Here is a 16,576-nt window from a genome sequence, read left to right as displayed (position 1 = left end):
TCCCCCCCACGGTCTTTCGCGACGGAAGACGGCACGTTTTCTCTCTGCTTTGCTCCCTTGCGCGCGACAAATCGAGCCCCGATCGTTAGTTGCCATCACGCGCTTTCACTCGTGCATACAGTATACGGCGGGCGGCGACGCTGTTATCGCTTTTGAACTTTACACGGAACATCACGGCGATACCGACGGCAAACATGCACCTGGAATCGCCATATAAATTCGAGGGACCAGGCAAGGAGTGTAGGTTAGTCTTAAGCGAACACGCGTTTAAGCGAACTCGCCTCTACAAAAGGGTGAGGTTTTTCGGGTATCAAAAAGCTTCGCTTTCGAAGGCTATCGCCGTGGTGTGGCAGCCAATTGAAGGCGATGGTTAGAAGCTTGTATAATGCAGGCCCAGATCTAGAATTCGGCAAAAGGAAGCTCCGCGACGATACCCGTACATATCTTTCTTATTGGTAGTTGGTGCCTTGCAGACTCGAGAATCCAATCATTTCTTTAAATGTCGCGCTTAATTGCACGCAGTGGCATGTAACAGTCGCGCGCAATATGAGCTGTAACACTGTGCCCGAGGTCGAAGGTGCGTCAAGACTAAGCGGCGGTGCCAACATGGGAAAAAATTGGTTTCATAAATACCAGTAATCGCAATGTGGCTTAGTTTCACAATTTTCGTGTGTCGGTGGCGTCGTGCAGTCCGGGGGACCCTTTCAACCACAGACACAGTGCTGGAGCTCACGTTGTGCGCGACTGTACATGTATACATGAAGCGAACACTGGGTTCGCAGTCGCTATAGCTGCATAGCAATCGAGGTCTGGCGCACGCTCAGGTGGCATTTTGCGTGTACGTATAAAAAAATTGGCTGAATGCTTAGTTTGGTTAAGCCTGGAAGATTGCGAAAGCAATACCCGTGGCTGCGCCTTGGTTCGGCTGATGGTGTGGACATGGTTGCCCTTTGTTAACTTATGGCTATGCATCATCCGACATAGCGCAAGGCAGCGCGCCGACCACTGCGAGGAGCCGAGCTGCAGCCCCATTTATCCTCCTAGCGTGACGTCACGCCAGCGAGCGCCCTCTCTCGGTAGCGCCGCAGCAGCGGCGCGCAAGGCTTCGCCTCCACCATCGATGCCGCGAGCTGGGACCCCGTCTCTCGGTCTGGCGTGACGTCACACGGTCACGTGACGCGCAGCTGTGTAAGGAGGCGCCACGACCACCGATGGGCCGAAAGTGCGAGCAGTATTGCTTTCGCAATAAAAGTGTGTTTTTTTTTGTGACGCGAACGCGGCCGCCTCCCTCCCTGTATACGCAGTCCACAACGGTGCGAACTGGGGCAACTTCTACGACCGCGCGGCCACGCCCGACAACATAACGCTGGCTGAGATCCTGTTCGTGGGCCTGCTCTGCGACTGCACCATCATAGTCTTGGTGTGGTACCTGGACAACGTGCTGCCCGTCGGACCGGGAATCACCAAACCGTTCCTTTTCCCGTTCGATGTGAGCGGTATACTCATGTATATGTAAAGAGTTCTAACCCAAAGGCTGATCAGAGACCAAATCGCTTTTCGAATCGGTCTTTACTACCGACTGATACCACGGTCAAATGCTGAAAAGAGTATCTGGACAAAGTGAGCATTTCCTCTTGTTGCCAGTGGTATTTCCGTAACATAGTGGTGGACGCAACACCCTGCGGTGGGTTGGCATGCCGACGCTAATTCAGCCTCGATATTCACGCCGTTTCGCGCTTCTCAAAATACACATCACCGTTGCTTTTCGTCATCCGTGGTGACGCGACGGTCTTTCAACTTAGCTCCACTGTTCTCGAACGCCGACTGAACCATATCAATGCAGTTCCGCAAGCGTCTGACTTCGAATCCGGGAACAATATTTTAAGCAATCGCCTCAGGTAAAATTTTGGAAAGTATCGAAGGCTATTGGCATGCAGTATGACGTACCCGAGGATGTGAACGCAGATGCGACCTCGCACAGCGAAGGAACTTCAATAAGGTTCCGTAGTGAAAGTTAAGTCCGTAGTTAAATCCGTGTAGGATAACATCGCCCACATCCGGGTTAAAAGAATGGTTAAGTGAGTGTCCTACTTCCGCAGTCCTTGCCACAAGTAGCTCTGGCTGACACTCCCAGTATAGTTTCTTCTACGCTGGCACATACCTTTTACACATACACGAATACCCGAAGAAGTGGGCCGAGGACAGCCGGCGCCGTATAGCTAAACCGGCGGAGTGTCGAATGTGTAATATGCGGAAGATGTAGTTTTGAATCCAAATGCGCTTTTTCGTTCATTTTCATTCCCTTTTGTCAGTCCTACCTTACTTTTTTTCTTGAAGTAATTTTTTCTCTTACATTTCTTGGCTTTGTTGTCTGTTGGCTAAATGTGGTTGTGCTTACCTAGAGTTGGAGGACCCTCGGTTCCCCCTCTTTTCGTCTATGAAAAGGAACAGACTTCCCTCCGTTTGCGCCCGTGTATACAGTGTGAGGAAGCCGCATGGTTAGCGCGCGGCACGAAACGACAGTACGAATTTTTTCATCGGCAACGCTCGTGTGTGTGTGTTTTTTGTCATTTGCCTGTTGCAGCGGAGTTACTGGCTCCCGAGCCTTTCGGTCATCGAACGCGCGACCAAGCCCGCTAAGGACACGCAAAACTTCGAGGACGAGCCGAAGGACCAACTGGCCGCCATCGTGGTTTCCAATCTTTGCAAGGTGCGAGCGGATTTTGACAGACGTGGCTGACAGTGCTCTTGTAGGCAACTGAAACTTGCCTTCGGGACACTGACCCGAGAAACTTTGTCATTATTGCGATCGCTCTCCCTCCACAACAACGAGGCGGGCTCGTCTCATTGGCTAATCTAAAGGAACAATAATAATCGACGTCTATTATAGCGATGCAGGAACAGCCTTGTCGGCCTTAAACTTGAGCACGCGGTAAAACGTGTGAATAATAATTAAGGAACCGCATGCAAGTTATCGAAACACAAAACGAAGATGGTATGACTTATTCACATAAAGTACAGGTAACCACGAGTCGGTAGACGGCCGCTTTTTATCCTTAATGCACCAACTTTCATTCAGTTGGGTTGCGTATAGTCGTCTGCTGGCTAAGGATATTGGAGTTGGCTTCGAGGTAAACTTTCTCTTAACGGCCAACTGCAGGAAAGGTTCCCGTTGACTAAATTGGTTATAAATGAGTAGTACACATTACAGAAAAATAATCAGCACCGCTGCAGGGCTGGAAATTGTCTCTCTGTTTTTGTTAGTAGCCTTTAGAATCTGTGCAGGCGACTCGTGCACCAGATGGTTAGCGAACAAATCCCAGCACGCCGCCTACAAGATTTTTCAAGCGGGAATTCCCTGCGGCACTTAGCCACGGTCGTACCGAGGAGCCACGCATTCAGACTCTTGCGTCACTGTCAATTCAGTTCAACTTTATTTTTTCCTGATTACACTTTTAACGAGTGGTAAATGCTGTGTTTGTTTCAGTTTAGGTATCAAAAGCGTCTACTTTTGTGACTCATTCGTGACACATACGCTGGTTTCGTGTTTCAAGCGTAAAATTTGGCACGGAGGCCACTCTAGGTATGTCTGCTCTATCTTAAACTATAGCCATTTTACGCGTCCAGAATTTTCATTGGATTTGACCTTTGACTTCAACTTATAGGTCGCCTGAACACTTAAAGGTCTCGCAATGCGCTCGCCATAAGGAACCTTAAGCTCGGGAGCTCGTACATAAGTACACCGTAATGGTTGAATCGTTTTTATCGGCATCCATTGCACAGAGTCGGATGACATTTGTTGCAATAAAAGAAAGTGTGACCATCTACTAATTGAAGGAAGCAGATTTTTTATTTAGGCCGTCAATTTCCTTACGACTGTCGAAAATGGCAAAATTAAAAATAACTCAAGTACCAAGTTCACAGCTGTGTATCTTAACATTATAATAATTCTGTAAACGGCACGTATGCATGTTAAGTGTTTAAAGTCCATGCATGTTGGGTAGAGCTTTCAAATATACCGCCAATTTGTGAGTACGACATTTTTCAAAACCCTCGTAAGCATTGTAAAAAATTCGGATAAGCCGCAAACTTATGAATCCAATTTGTCTGCTGTAGATGCTCCGAGGCAGTTTGCAGAACAACGATACCCGTTTTTGGTGCACGTTGACGGATTTGTAAACGTTGCTGAAACTTTGTGAAACTTAATGATTTTGCACAATCTTCTCAAAAGCTCCAAGCCCTAAATGAAATTTATGCTGCTTATACAGTCGTGAGAATTTACTTGCTCTCTCAGTTGCAACAACTTTCATTCATATCTTTCCACTGCTTGTCTCATGAGAGAATTTGTGAGTTTAACGTATATTTTAACAAGGAAACTAGAGTTAGCACTGAGTTAAAGCTTCCTCTTAACATGACGTAAAGTTCCCTTTCCGTGAAGTTGCGTGCATTAATCTGACAATGTCGTATGGCGGGCACTGCAACGTGCCCGTAATTTCCACGAGCATCGAGCGCATTCATCACCGTTCGACGAATTCGTTTTCTACGCAAGGCAATTGCGTGCTCCGCGCGCAATTTGAGGTTCGCGTAGACGCTCTACGTACCCAGGCACTACGTTGAGCCAAAGGCACAGTCGCAATGCTAAGGTCCTGCATTGTTAGTGTGGCAGCGGAGGGAATCTAGTGCTGACCTTCTGGTTTGAAGCGTTGTTGCGTGGGTGTCGTGAGACGCTAAATCTCGGGGCACGCCACGTTTTGATTATAGGAGATGTACATTAACATGCGGATGATCTGGGTCAACTGTAGCCTCGATGTGTCACCACTTTACGCTTCTGTTTGAATTTACTATTGTATCAAAAAAAAAGGGAATTTGTCATGAAGTTTCTAGGTGCGAGGCCACTCGATTTACTCAATGCATACACTTCGCGACCGCAGGACTACGATGGAGTGGTGGCCGTGCAGGGCGTCGACCTGCGCATTTTCGAGAACCAGATCACTGTGCTCCTCGGCCACAACGGTGCAGGAAAGACGACGCTGCTGAACATGATCACAGGTGAGATACTAAAAGCTGCCGGGAAGCAGTGTAGTCCATCCGTTGGAACACGCTTCGTACACAGTAGCCTTGCGTAGGACCTCCAATGCAAGCGCGCGCCCCGAGACAAACCTCTGACTCGCTGATTGACCGCCGTGTGCTCCAAGCGGGCCTCGACTGTAAGCTTTTCGTCGAATAGCCTGGGTGGAGCACGGCGTGGCCGCAGGAATGAAGGTCACACTGCGCCGTAATAATGCTCCTCGGTGGTTCCTTCGACGAGGAGCTGCTTGATACATATTTGCATAACGGTAATCACAAGAGGAAACTCTGGGGCGCCCATCATTCACATGCCAGGGGAAATGATGGACAGTTTGTCTTTCAAATATCATTTTGGTGTTTATAGGCATAGTTTGATGCCGGCTTCAGCGAATGGATAGTAGCGGTACAATGTTGGCGCTGTCCTGTAGTTACTTCAACGAGGTGTTCAAGTTAAAAATTTACTGTTGGTGTTCCACTTGTAGACAATAGTGCCTTGGGCAGCTGTGCTGCTCCAGATAAGTGGTCACCGGGACACAGCGTAGCAGTATTAAATCAGTGTATAGACTTAAAACACCCAAATGTTCATGGAATGGTAATTCAATACCAAGAAAGTTGATCATCAGACTGGTTCTTTCTCGAATTTCGTGCCATCACCTCAGTTTTGGGACATCATGCTGTGCGCGTTCTTCTTTATTTGGGTCGTTTCTGGTGCAGAAAATACTCTAAATATAAAACTTCTTATGGTGCTCAATGTGTTCTATCGTCTAGAAATAAACCCCGAAGCGAAAGTTGAAGCTACTGAAATCGGGAAATGCAAAGTGCACATGAATGTTTACTTGCTATTGTACCTTAGACCCGCCGCATGTAGTTCTTGGCATAGAGTAGAACAGATAAACACGAATTTGAACCCGTCAGCATAGCCCATGTATCTATTGTGTTTGTTGTATTCCGTTTTCGCACATAGCCTCTACTGCACTCTTCTCAACTTGTAAACTTCTCGCTCGCTGTGGCATGTACGAAGCCTATAATGTTTCGATAGCCTTTTCGGTTTCTTAAGTAACGTTAAATGCGGCGTAACAACACGGGAACTTATTTGGATACTTGTAAATGAGGAAGTGCGCTGCATACGTAAACGCTGCGCAGGACTCGATGACACTGGACTGGACTCGATGACACTGGCGCAGGACTCGATCGCAAACTGTTTTTTCTCGTCCAGGTTTCTTGGGCTGCACGTCGGGTGTCGTGCGCGTGGGTGGATACGACGTCAGGACGTCCACCAGGGACGCGCGCGACAGCATCGGATATTGCCCTCAGGAGAACATTCTCATAGACGACTTGACCGTCGAAGAGCATCTCATGTATTTCGCCATCGTACGTCGATTACTTTTCGATGGCTCTCGTTGCGATGTTCCTTTCCAACGCGCAACCGCGAGTCCGTCCATCCTGTGCCATGGTGGAATTCGTGCTGCAACGGTTTCGATTTGGGCAGCACGAGCAAATTTGTGGTGGATGTGATGTCGTGGCTCTTTTCGTAAGCCTTGCTTGCTGGCCGAGTCGACACACGGCTTTGTATACAGGCTCACCGAATGACACAGGCGCGGCACAAGATATTGTGTAACAAATTTTACAGGCTCGACTCGTAGCTTACGTTTGTTGCGTCCGTGTTGTGCGGGTTGCACTGCTTACGTGGCGCCCACCAGGAACAATCACACGTAAGCACGAAACGAACGCGGGCCTGTACACTAGTTTGTGTTCGACTCTTGTTTACGTGTTCGTGTACCTGTGTCTGCCACTAAAGCATCATAGCTTACACAATAAAGTCATGACATAACAACTAAAGACAACGCTAAAGCTATTCTGAGCTTATTGCGTTGCGTCCGCACATTCCGCTTCTGACAGTACCGCGAAGAATGACTTCCCATTGGGTGCTTTTATGATTTTATGACAAGTTGTAATGCGCGAAGGGGAGGACAGGTCGAGAGCATCGGGAAATCGAGGGTACGTAACAGGCGGCGACAGGTTTGTTCGCTCCCCCAATGGGAAGATGCAGCCGCGTGCGGAGATCGAGTCAGCACGCGCAACCAGCAGCAGCGTTAAAACGTAGGCCAGCTGTGCTGCACGCTACGCACCCCTTGTGTTTCTGTTCCTGTTCGGGAATAAGGACAGCAACACATAGTTTAACACCACACAGCTTAGGCTTCTAACGCAACAGCGTTAAGGGCTCCGTGTCGCAAGAAATTTGGCGTCGGCGTCCCGCGTCCAGCGTCGAACGACTTTTCGCGAAGAATCATTTCGAACTACGCAGGCACTCCGTGTGGCGCACTGAAGTTGCTGAACTAATTGAATTTCTCAAAGTGTAATGCATCAGAAAAATCGTAAAGTATGACTTGCATACAACCTACCGTAAGGATAGCGTCCGATTGCAATTTGAAGATTAGAGAAAACATAATTCTGTTACGCAGAAACTCAGACACAAACCCCTTTTCCTTCGTTCCTTCCGTTCATAAAGCTGTGCTCGCCCGGTTCCTTGCAACACCTCCAGATGGCGCTCGCCTCCCCGTATCACTATCCCCATACGGAGACGTACAAAAGCACAGTTAGCAATAGGGGATCATAAAATTTGGGTGTGGGAGTTTATAGTGTTTATTTTTTAATTTTTTATTGTTTAACTTAGGTAGGACATTAGGCAGTATAATAGCAAGAGCTTGGTGGCGCAACCCACCGGCCCGTTCCAAAGGGGACGCTCATAACATCCATCCATCCACTAGGGAGCCTGTATGCAAGCCCTGAGTGTAGGCTCCCCACGTATCGCGGGGTACGCAAGAAGCCGCGTTTCTATCAGAAAGCCCGCCTTCGTGTATAGCGTTCGCCGCCAGCGTTTCCAGATAAACAACAGTTTCATAAGGTACAGTTGCCGGGAAGAGGGAGAAGCAAACAGAGATCTTTCAATGCTATCGCGTTCCACTCTTAAAGGCGAAGCTTAAGCGTCCTCAAAGTTTTTTTTTTTTGTCAGATGTTTGCTCTCCACTAATGGCATATTCGGATGTTCGTTTGAGAGCCCTCAGGCTGTAATACAAAGGTGGTGAAAAACAGCGTTAAAGCTGCATTACTCGAACAACGAGGTATGGAACTGATGACTCTGCTTCCTTATCAGTGAAGCCCGCTTAAAAACGCTTTTCTTCGTGGCCATGAAATTAAATTCCGAGGTTTTATGCGTGCCAGAACTGCGATATGATTATGAGGCATCCCGTATAGGGGGGGGGGGGGGGGCGATTACTTTTGACCACCTGCTTCTTTAACCTGCACCTAATGCACGTTAGAGGGCGTGTTTGCAATTCGCCCCGATCGACCTGCTGCCTCCGCGACCGGGATTTGACGCCGCGACCTCGGACTTGGCATCGGAACTCCGAAGCCGCTGCGCCACCATGACGGGTCAGAGCGATCTGAAACAACCGCCTGAATATATCATAGGTTAATTTACGCAAACATACACACCGCGCAGGAGAAACCTGACAACTCGTTTGCGTCGCTGACGGTAGAGTGCAGTACTTCTCTGGCAGTGGGGCATAACATGCATTTAAGGAATGACTAATTTCAGTGATGGCGGAGCTTGTAGGAACACGATGACCACTGTAGCCTAGGCAGAGAGAAATGCCCCTGTGGAGGCATTGGCACCAAGCTAACGGTCCTGCTGTAATCTGATATAAAAAAAAAACAAAGATATGTAATTGTTTACCTGCTGTTTGCCTCTTACTTTCGAACCCCGACTTGCCGGTGCGGCAGCAACTTATCTCTCTGCCCGCCTTTCGCGCCAGATCAAAGGCATCCCGATGAACAGGACGCGCCTCGAGACGGTCACCCTCCTGTACGACGTCGGGCTCATGGAATACCGCACAATGCTCGCCTCGGAGCTCGCACCGGGGCTACAGCGACGGCTCTGCACTGCAATGGCGATCCTAGCCATGCCCAAGGTCAGTGCATAATGACTGTAGATTCTCTGAATGCTTCACCTTGATGTGGAATTGCAGTGACACTTGCAGCTTGGCTTGTTGGTACGATTGCTCAAAGTAGAGCCTTGAAAGAGCGTGTAATTACGCGGCCCGAAAGTTAGGACGCAGTCGGGCCGGCTTCGAAAGTTGAAGTTAACCTAGTGTAGCTATGACCACTTTGCTCTTGTTCACAGCCAATCTGAAATGCGAGACGATCATTAGTACAAGTTTGCAAAAATCAGTTTTAAGTAGACAAGCAATGAAAACGGCACTGGTACCTAGTTTATCTGCTACTGTATTTCTCACAGGGGGAAAAAAATGCTGTCATACTTCGCCAGAATATCTGGTAACGTGTTTCGTATGCATGATTGTTTTATTTAGCAAGGAAATTGAAAATCACGCACTGCGAATACCTTTTGCTCCCGCCATAAGGTAAAATTCAGCGCGGCAGTTTACCGCACCCAGACCGTGTGGAGCATCTTATTGCTGCCTCACCTTAGTACACGCCTTTTACTTTGTTATAAGCTTTACGTAAAGAGTGTGCTCAAAGCTAATTTTGTAATTTGTGCTTAGAAGTCATGTTCGGAAAAACAAGTAGCACTCAAAGCAACGCGATAGCAGCGAAGCACAGTCGTGTAAACCTATTCTCGCGCCGGCGATGTCCGTCTGATATTTACACCTGTGTCACCGTGCATTCCGGAGTTATCGCTTACGATTACATTCGACAATGTGCAACGCTATTCGGGGTACGCGCGCATTTTGATTAGACAAGAGAAGGATAAAGTAGGTGACAGCATTGAAAAAGATTTGGAACACAGTCGCAAATATTGAGTTACTTTGGAACGCACGGTGATACCTATAGCGCCCACTTCAACCTACGGATCCACTCAGATTCTCTTTATGTAATTTGTAGATGATGTACACTTGCGAATTTCCGACTTGTATTGGCATTCTGCATTTTCTGAACTTGCGAATGGTAAGCACAGCCTTACCGTTGCGGTCAGGAGAACCGGAACCGGCGTTGTAGGAGTGCGTCACTCAACCGCTGCCGAGCGCCACAGACAATAGTACTGTGATTTGCGCGAGTTGGTATGCGTTCATGGCGGGAAACTTGAAACGAGCGTTGAAAAAAAAAAAAAAAAATACACCGACGATTACGATGCTCCCTAATATGAATTTGGAGCGCAGCTGTTTGGGTGTTTTGAATTCGCGATATATTGTGGCAAAGAATTTGATTCTGAACGACAGGGCGCTCTCGGCGGTGGCGCTGAGTCTCTGCTCGGGCGGCTCGTTTAGCAGCATCGGCAGACGAAGTATCTTTCATTGTTCACAAAGAAAGCGTGCACGCGGCAACGTGTGACTAGCGAGGAGCGGCATTCTCTAGAGGCGGCGTCGCCGCATGCGAATTAGCGCATGCGCAATCGGTCCGAGGTCCACGCCTGCGCTTTATTTCTGCGCTCGCCGCATGCCTGAGCCGGCACTCCGCGCTCCCCCTCACACTCTCGTCATACTCTACTACTCCGCTTTCTCCTGACGCTTCTGGTGCACCCTCCTCCTCCACATTCCTCCTCACACTCTCTTCGTATTCGTCGTCTTTCATTCTTCGCCGGGCTGAAAGCTGGCTCGGAATCGATAAAAGTACCACCAGCCCAACTGACGTTAGTCCACGTTGCACCACCACCACAAGCGACGTACATCCTCATTCTTCTAGGCCGTCCGCCAAGCGAAATATTGAACTTATCGAAATTTATTCAACGAAATTAATGCTTAAAAATAAATTGCGTCAGAAAATGCGTAAAGTATGACTTACACACAAACTGCAGTCTTGTTAGCTTCGGAGTGCAACACAAGTATACTAGAAAACATAATTCTGTTACGCCGAAACTGAAAAACAAAGCCGTTTTCCAGCTGCTTTTCCAAAGCCGTATTCCAAACAAAGCCGTTTTCCAAGTGCATTATTGAACTAATTGAATTTCTCAAAGTAAAAAGTGCCATAAAATTCTTAATTCACGACTTACGCACAACCTACAGACATGATAGCATCAGATTGTTATTCAAATATACGAGAAAACATAATTTCATTAAGCGGGAACTCAAACAAAATCCCCTTTCCGAGCTGCCGTGGCGGTATTTTTATTAGACAGTGTTTGTCATGATGTCTATTATGGTCGCAGCACATGCTGTGCGACAGATGCAACGGGCAGAGCGGCCACGCATCAAGGACAGATACATTGTGTGCACACGTTTGTCACGCGCGCACGCACTTGTGTGAAACTACAGCACACGTTCTCGTTCTTGCAGGCACCGCCTGGCGCAAGTTCGTTTTAGGGCGCGGCCCTTAGGTGGCCGTTCCTGAATTTAGCGTTGGCGTCCCTCGGCGTAACTGAGCGAACGAACACAGCGAATGATAAGAGTGAACGCAGAGCGCAGCGGGGGATGAAAGATGGCCGTAGCGAAGATAGTGCGAGGAAAAAAGCGAAGGAGGAGGGTGCAGCGGAACCGTGATGCGGAATGTAGAGGAGGAAGGTATGGCGAAAGAGTGAATAGAAAAGCGTTGTGCCCGTCTGCGGCGGCGACCGCTACGATATGGCGCCAGAGTAGCGCGCCGTCGTCTGTTCACCGATGGCATGCGGCGAACTCGTCAACCGATGAGATGTATGGAATGAAAGCGCTGCATGAGTGAAGGTCTGTCTGCGGCGGCTGCTGTGAATCGCGCCAACGCGTCACCAACGCGCTGCCTCTCGCGGTCTCCCCGATTAGCGAGGTAGACGCGTAACACTTCGCTCCGTTTCCAATGTACGGCATGAGACAGATTTTTTTTTTCTGCCAGCCACTGTATCGCGAAATCAAAAGACGTATAGAGCTGCGTTCAAACGTCGCATTGGGGAGTGCCGTAATTGTCGATGAATTTAGAACTAATTGAATTTAGTAAAATGTGTCACAAAATTCAATAAACTAAACTTGATAACAGCAGCGCTTGCCTTGTTGCCTTGTTTGTTTCTCTTCCCTTTCGTCCAGCGTTTTTGTTATTACGACATCAATTATATGGACACCCCAGGCGCATTTTCGGCGTCCCCGTGATGTTTCGTATAAAGTCCGAGCGCGATAACACCGTCACCACGCGTGGCATGTTGCATGTGTGAGTAAAAGCACGCTAGGGAAGCCGATGATCACGGCTCAGTCTGGCGCGCGCGCAGGAAGAAAGCTGAGATCAAGCGCGCCGTGTTCGGTTGCGCGAAAGGCCGGGATTGGAGAGAGGGAGGGAGAAACGGCGGCGTTGTGCACCGGCAGCAACTGCGCATTTCGCGACCGGACGCAAGGAGAAATGACCATCGCGGCTCATTATCGCGTGCCATATTGACCCTTTTCGCGGAGCAGTTTGTTCTAGAGAAACGCGGCGGCACTTACGTCGGTGCGCCGCAAGTCGCCTCAGCAACAGAGCGCGAATACGAAACCATTACCGCTTCCACCTCGCTTCTGTGTGATCAGCTGTCTGAAATGCAATTGAGTTTTCGCTTGCGCACTGTGCTCTAATCATACCGGATTGAATCACGTGTGTTGAAGACGTGTGCAAAAGTTGGCTGCAAAAATAGTGACCGACTTATTAAGGAATGAAGTGAATATGTGTAGCCAAGTTCGCGAACTGCTGCTGCAGCTGTCCGTACGTTTACGGACACTTCGAGATGTACGGCTTTCCTCGAGGGTACAGAAATTTGCTCATCCGCCAGCGTTGTATCGCTGCCCTGCAAAGAAAGGGCTTCAGCTCCCGAACGTCGGCAAGAGTGAGTACCGCTCGGTAAATAATGACGAAGGGAGTAGCGCCGCTTGCTGTCATAGCACGTTTCGCGCACAGTATCTACACACATCTACCCCAGCTGGAACGGAATCTTACACCGACTTTATCGTCAATGTGTCAATAAGTGAATGGACGTACACTTGAATATACGAGCACCATATATATATGCACATTAAATGAAGGACTTCACCGATAGCGAACGAATGGCCGAAGCTTCGACTCCGCCAACAAGGGCATACTTTGCATTGCCACGCACGGACGTGCGCGCCGTATCTTGAAAGGAATTTGCAGCCGGCTCATACCTTAGTGCGCGCTGTGTTCGCTGCGTTCACGCCGCTCTTGCGTTCAAGCGATACAACGCTCGAAGGTCACTTCGCTCGCTGCTGCTGCCGCGGTTGCTCACACCAGCGTTTTGACAGCAAATGTCCGCACTCATCTAGTGTGATGTGCTGATTGTTGCTCGTTAATTCACTTAGTAAACGAATGTTTCCAAGTCTTTACGGTCCATAAAACTACAATCCTTACTTTGTATACCTGCTACTAATTTGCTATCACATACGATGCTTCGCCTTTCGGGTGAACCTGCGACTTTCTATTTTTTTTTTCACGCTGCTTGTAACTTTCCAGTCACACGCAACATTGGCTTGCGGTCATCTCGTTGTGATAGAAATACGTCTTCCTCCCGCATCACTGTATTTTCTCACCATCCAGGTCATCATTATGGACGAGCCGACGTCGAACATGGACCCGGACGGTCGCCGTGAGATGTGGGAGTTGCTGCTCAAGATTCGGCGCAGCTGCTCGATCTTCCTCACTACGCAGCACCTGGACGAAGCTGACGTGCTCGGAGACCGCATCGTCATCATGGCCAACGGACAGATCAGGTACACGCCGCATGCTGTCACCAAAGAAAAAAAAAAAAAAAAACAGAGAGGGGGAATAAACAACCGACCGCGAAAACCGGCCGAAGGACCAAGGTAAGCTACTAGCTAAAAAAAAAAAAAAAGAAAAGAGAACCAACGCAGAACCACGTGGCCCCTGTTCGGTATCGTAAAGCACGTTATACCTACGACTGCATTCTCAGGGCCACTGCAGCGATTCGGTTCACCCATGCAATTAGGCAATAAAACAACACTCGCTGCGCAAACATCCTCACTGAAACAAATATACGCCTCCAAGCTCATCGTTTCTTTGACAAGGAGAATATAGCTTTTTACAGAATTCCCATTCGCTTACATTGACTATCGCCATACATGGTTTCTGCACAATTTTCTGCAAGTCACTGGGACTTCCCGAAGGATCTGGGGACGAGCACTGCAGTTGAAGTGTGTAAATATCAATCAACTAGCCCACGCTGAGGTCTTCATTTGGTTTGTTGGGCTCCTCAGAGGCCTTGTCCGGACAAGGACCTCGCTGAGGATACCCAATTTTTGAAATAAGTTATACCATGTGTTTGGCGCATGATAGCCTAAGTTGCTTATGCGCCATAAAACCCAATACAATACAATTCTCCCATATCAGGCCAAGTAGAATAGTTGCGCTACGATCGCATTGATCCTGGTGCTTTGAGCGATCGGCAGACAGTGTTCAAGTTGGCGATAGTGGTGATGGCTCTGACAATACTGGCGTCTGCGCGTGTGTTTTAGAAGCCACAGTAATCAGTAGCGTTGAGTGCTTTAGTTTCGGATCACAGTGTTATTGGTATTCAAGACGCCGAGCTGATTACCTTGTTGGTATCCCAATTTTCTCGTGGTGCTGTTTCTGGCTCTCCGTGTGTCATGGCGTGTGTGATTATGCGGCGTATTTAGTAATAGTAGCGCAGGCCGACCTACCGACCCAGCAAAAATGGTAACAGCCTCCTGCAAAGAACGTCTCAGCCGTGGAACACAACTTGTCGCCGAGTTCAGAAGTGCAGGCGTCCCTCCCTATGTGGCCGTATTGTTACCAATACATACTCGGTGTCCTATCTCCATTATCGCACAAAACGCAACTCGTGAGTCGTAACAGATTGCTAGAGGGGCGCTCCGACTGAATGCCTAATTATTTCGAAGAATCGCGTGTCTTTTGAGCACTAGCTGTAGCTCTAGATGCTTGAACCATTTCCTACCGAACCGGTAACGGTTGTGATTCTTTATCAGCTCAGGTTCAGACACGCTATAAGGATACGGGCTTGAGCTCAGATTTGGTTATGGCTAAAATGCCGACTCGGTTACTTATATTGGTGCGGTTCGACACTCCGATTTCTATAGTCTTTTGAAGAAAATGATTTCTTTTGTCCGCCTTGCTGTCGGTAGGGTCGTCAGGTTGCGCAAAATATCAACACATGGTATTTTTCTATACTTATACCAGAAACTGCCTTTGTAGGATAATTAAATAAGAAAGTAGGCTTAGTTGGTATGCGTATTTGAGAACTGCGACATTTAACTTGCGCAAAAAGAACGTGAAATAAGAACGAGAACCACGCAACACCATGACGTCGCGTTCTTGCTGCTTGAGGCTCTGGTTTCGCGTTCTTTTGGCGCCATTTCTCTTCGTCGTCGAGTAAAATAGCTTTGCTGTATTGCTGCATCAAACAGAAACATACACATGAAACACATACCGCAAAAATATGTATTTTTTTTGCAATGTTAACATAGGTGTGGGGGCTCGCCCATGTTCCTGAAGCAGCGTTTCGGTACCGGCTACCACATGAAGGTCCACAAGCTCCGTAGGTGCAACGTGAGGGCGGTTCAGGATCTGCTGCGCAATTACGCGCCGAAAGCTCGGCTGCAGAGCGACTCGGACAACGAGGCAGTTTTCATCCTGGGACAAATCATCAGCACCCGCAAGACCGCCGCCATGTTCATGGTATACTTTGCAAACCGTCGCGCCCGTCGTCAAGGCAGCTTGAACATAACCCTGCGATGCTTCGCCATAACGCCTCGCCGTGACGTCATGAATGTCCAAGTTGGCGGGGCGTCATGACGTCACGACACCTGACGTGAAGTTCTGAATTTGGACGGTTTCTACTTTGTTTATAGTTTAATGATAAAGATGGACCACGCTGCATTGCAAACGAACCGGAGCCAACATAACAAATTTCAAAAACACTTTCCCGCGCTCAAATTGGTACATTATTGGCGAAGAAAATGTTTCGGAATTTTTGACGGCCACGATTACGCAGTCGGCGCTCTATCACTGCAGAGCGAAATATAAGAAACGGAAGATCGCAGTTTGCTGTCTTTAACAGTTGACGCTTTTCCCATGAAAATATTGAGAACAGATTTTTTTAATTGTTTCCAAGAGTACCTTAGGAGCCCAAAACTTACTGGTGCTCTTTATGGTACATTTTCTGCCATTTCACAGTGGTAATCGCGTCGACTTTGTTGCCGTCTGACGAGTCGTTACCATTAAATTACTTGTGTTAAAACACCGATGGCAGATTCGGAACGGGTGCCGACTCTACGGGCCAGCGTACCTTTGTAGCTCTTACCGGCACCTCCGGTTCTGCGACTGAAATGGGAGCGTCGTCGACGGAGCAAGGAACGGGGGACGGCGCGTGTTGAATCCCGTGCATGAACACCGCGAGCGCGTACGACAAGCTGATCGGGACCATTGTTAATAAACCCTTGAAGGTCCCGATGACACTGATGTGAATTCCAATCGAAACCAAGGGGCGAAAAATAGTAAAACAACCACTCCTCACGTGCAGTGAAACAAGCGCTGTTCTCGTAAAACAGCGACG

At 48.5% G+C, this 16,576-nt stretch overlaps 1 protein-coding gene across 2 annotated transcripts in view; it reads left to right on the top strand.

The window, feature by feature from the left end:
• The window catches only part of LOC126528577 (phospholipid-transporting ATPase ABCA3-like), a 91,813-nt gene that overhangs the window by 28,418 nt on the left and 46,819 nt on the right, over positions 1 to 16,576 (top strand). For both annotated transcript variants that reach the window (XM_055069142.1, XM_050176436.3), the window contains 7 exons: positions 1,305 to 1,489; positions 2,585 to 2,710; positions 4,932 to 5,049; positions 6,284 to 6,438; positions 8,883 to 9,038; positions 13,564 to 13,736; positions 15,489 to 15,699. In XM_055069142.1, coding sequence (XP_054925117.1) covers positions 1,305 to 1,489; positions 2,585 to 2,710; positions 4,932 to 5,049; positions 6,284 to 6,438; positions 8,883 to 9,038; positions 13,564 to 13,736; positions 15,489 to 15,699 — 1,124 coding nt within the window. The remainder of the gene's footprint in view (positions 1 to 1,304; positions 1,490 to 2,584; positions 2,711 to 4,931; positions 5,050 to 6,283; positions 6,439 to 8,882; positions 9,039 to 13,563; positions 13,737 to 15,488; positions 15,700 to 16,576) is intronic.

Source organism: Dermacentor andersoni, chromosome 9 (assembly GCF_023375885.2).
Source record: "Dermacentor andersoni chromosome 9, qqDerAnde1_hic_scaffold, whole genome shotgun sequence".
Lineage (NCBI taxonomy): Eukaryota > Metazoa > Arthropoda > Arachnida > Ixodida > Ixodidae > Dermacentor > Dermacentor andersoni.
Note: the sequence above shows the minus strand (reverse complement) of the source record. Positions and strands in the feature narration are given on the sequence as shown.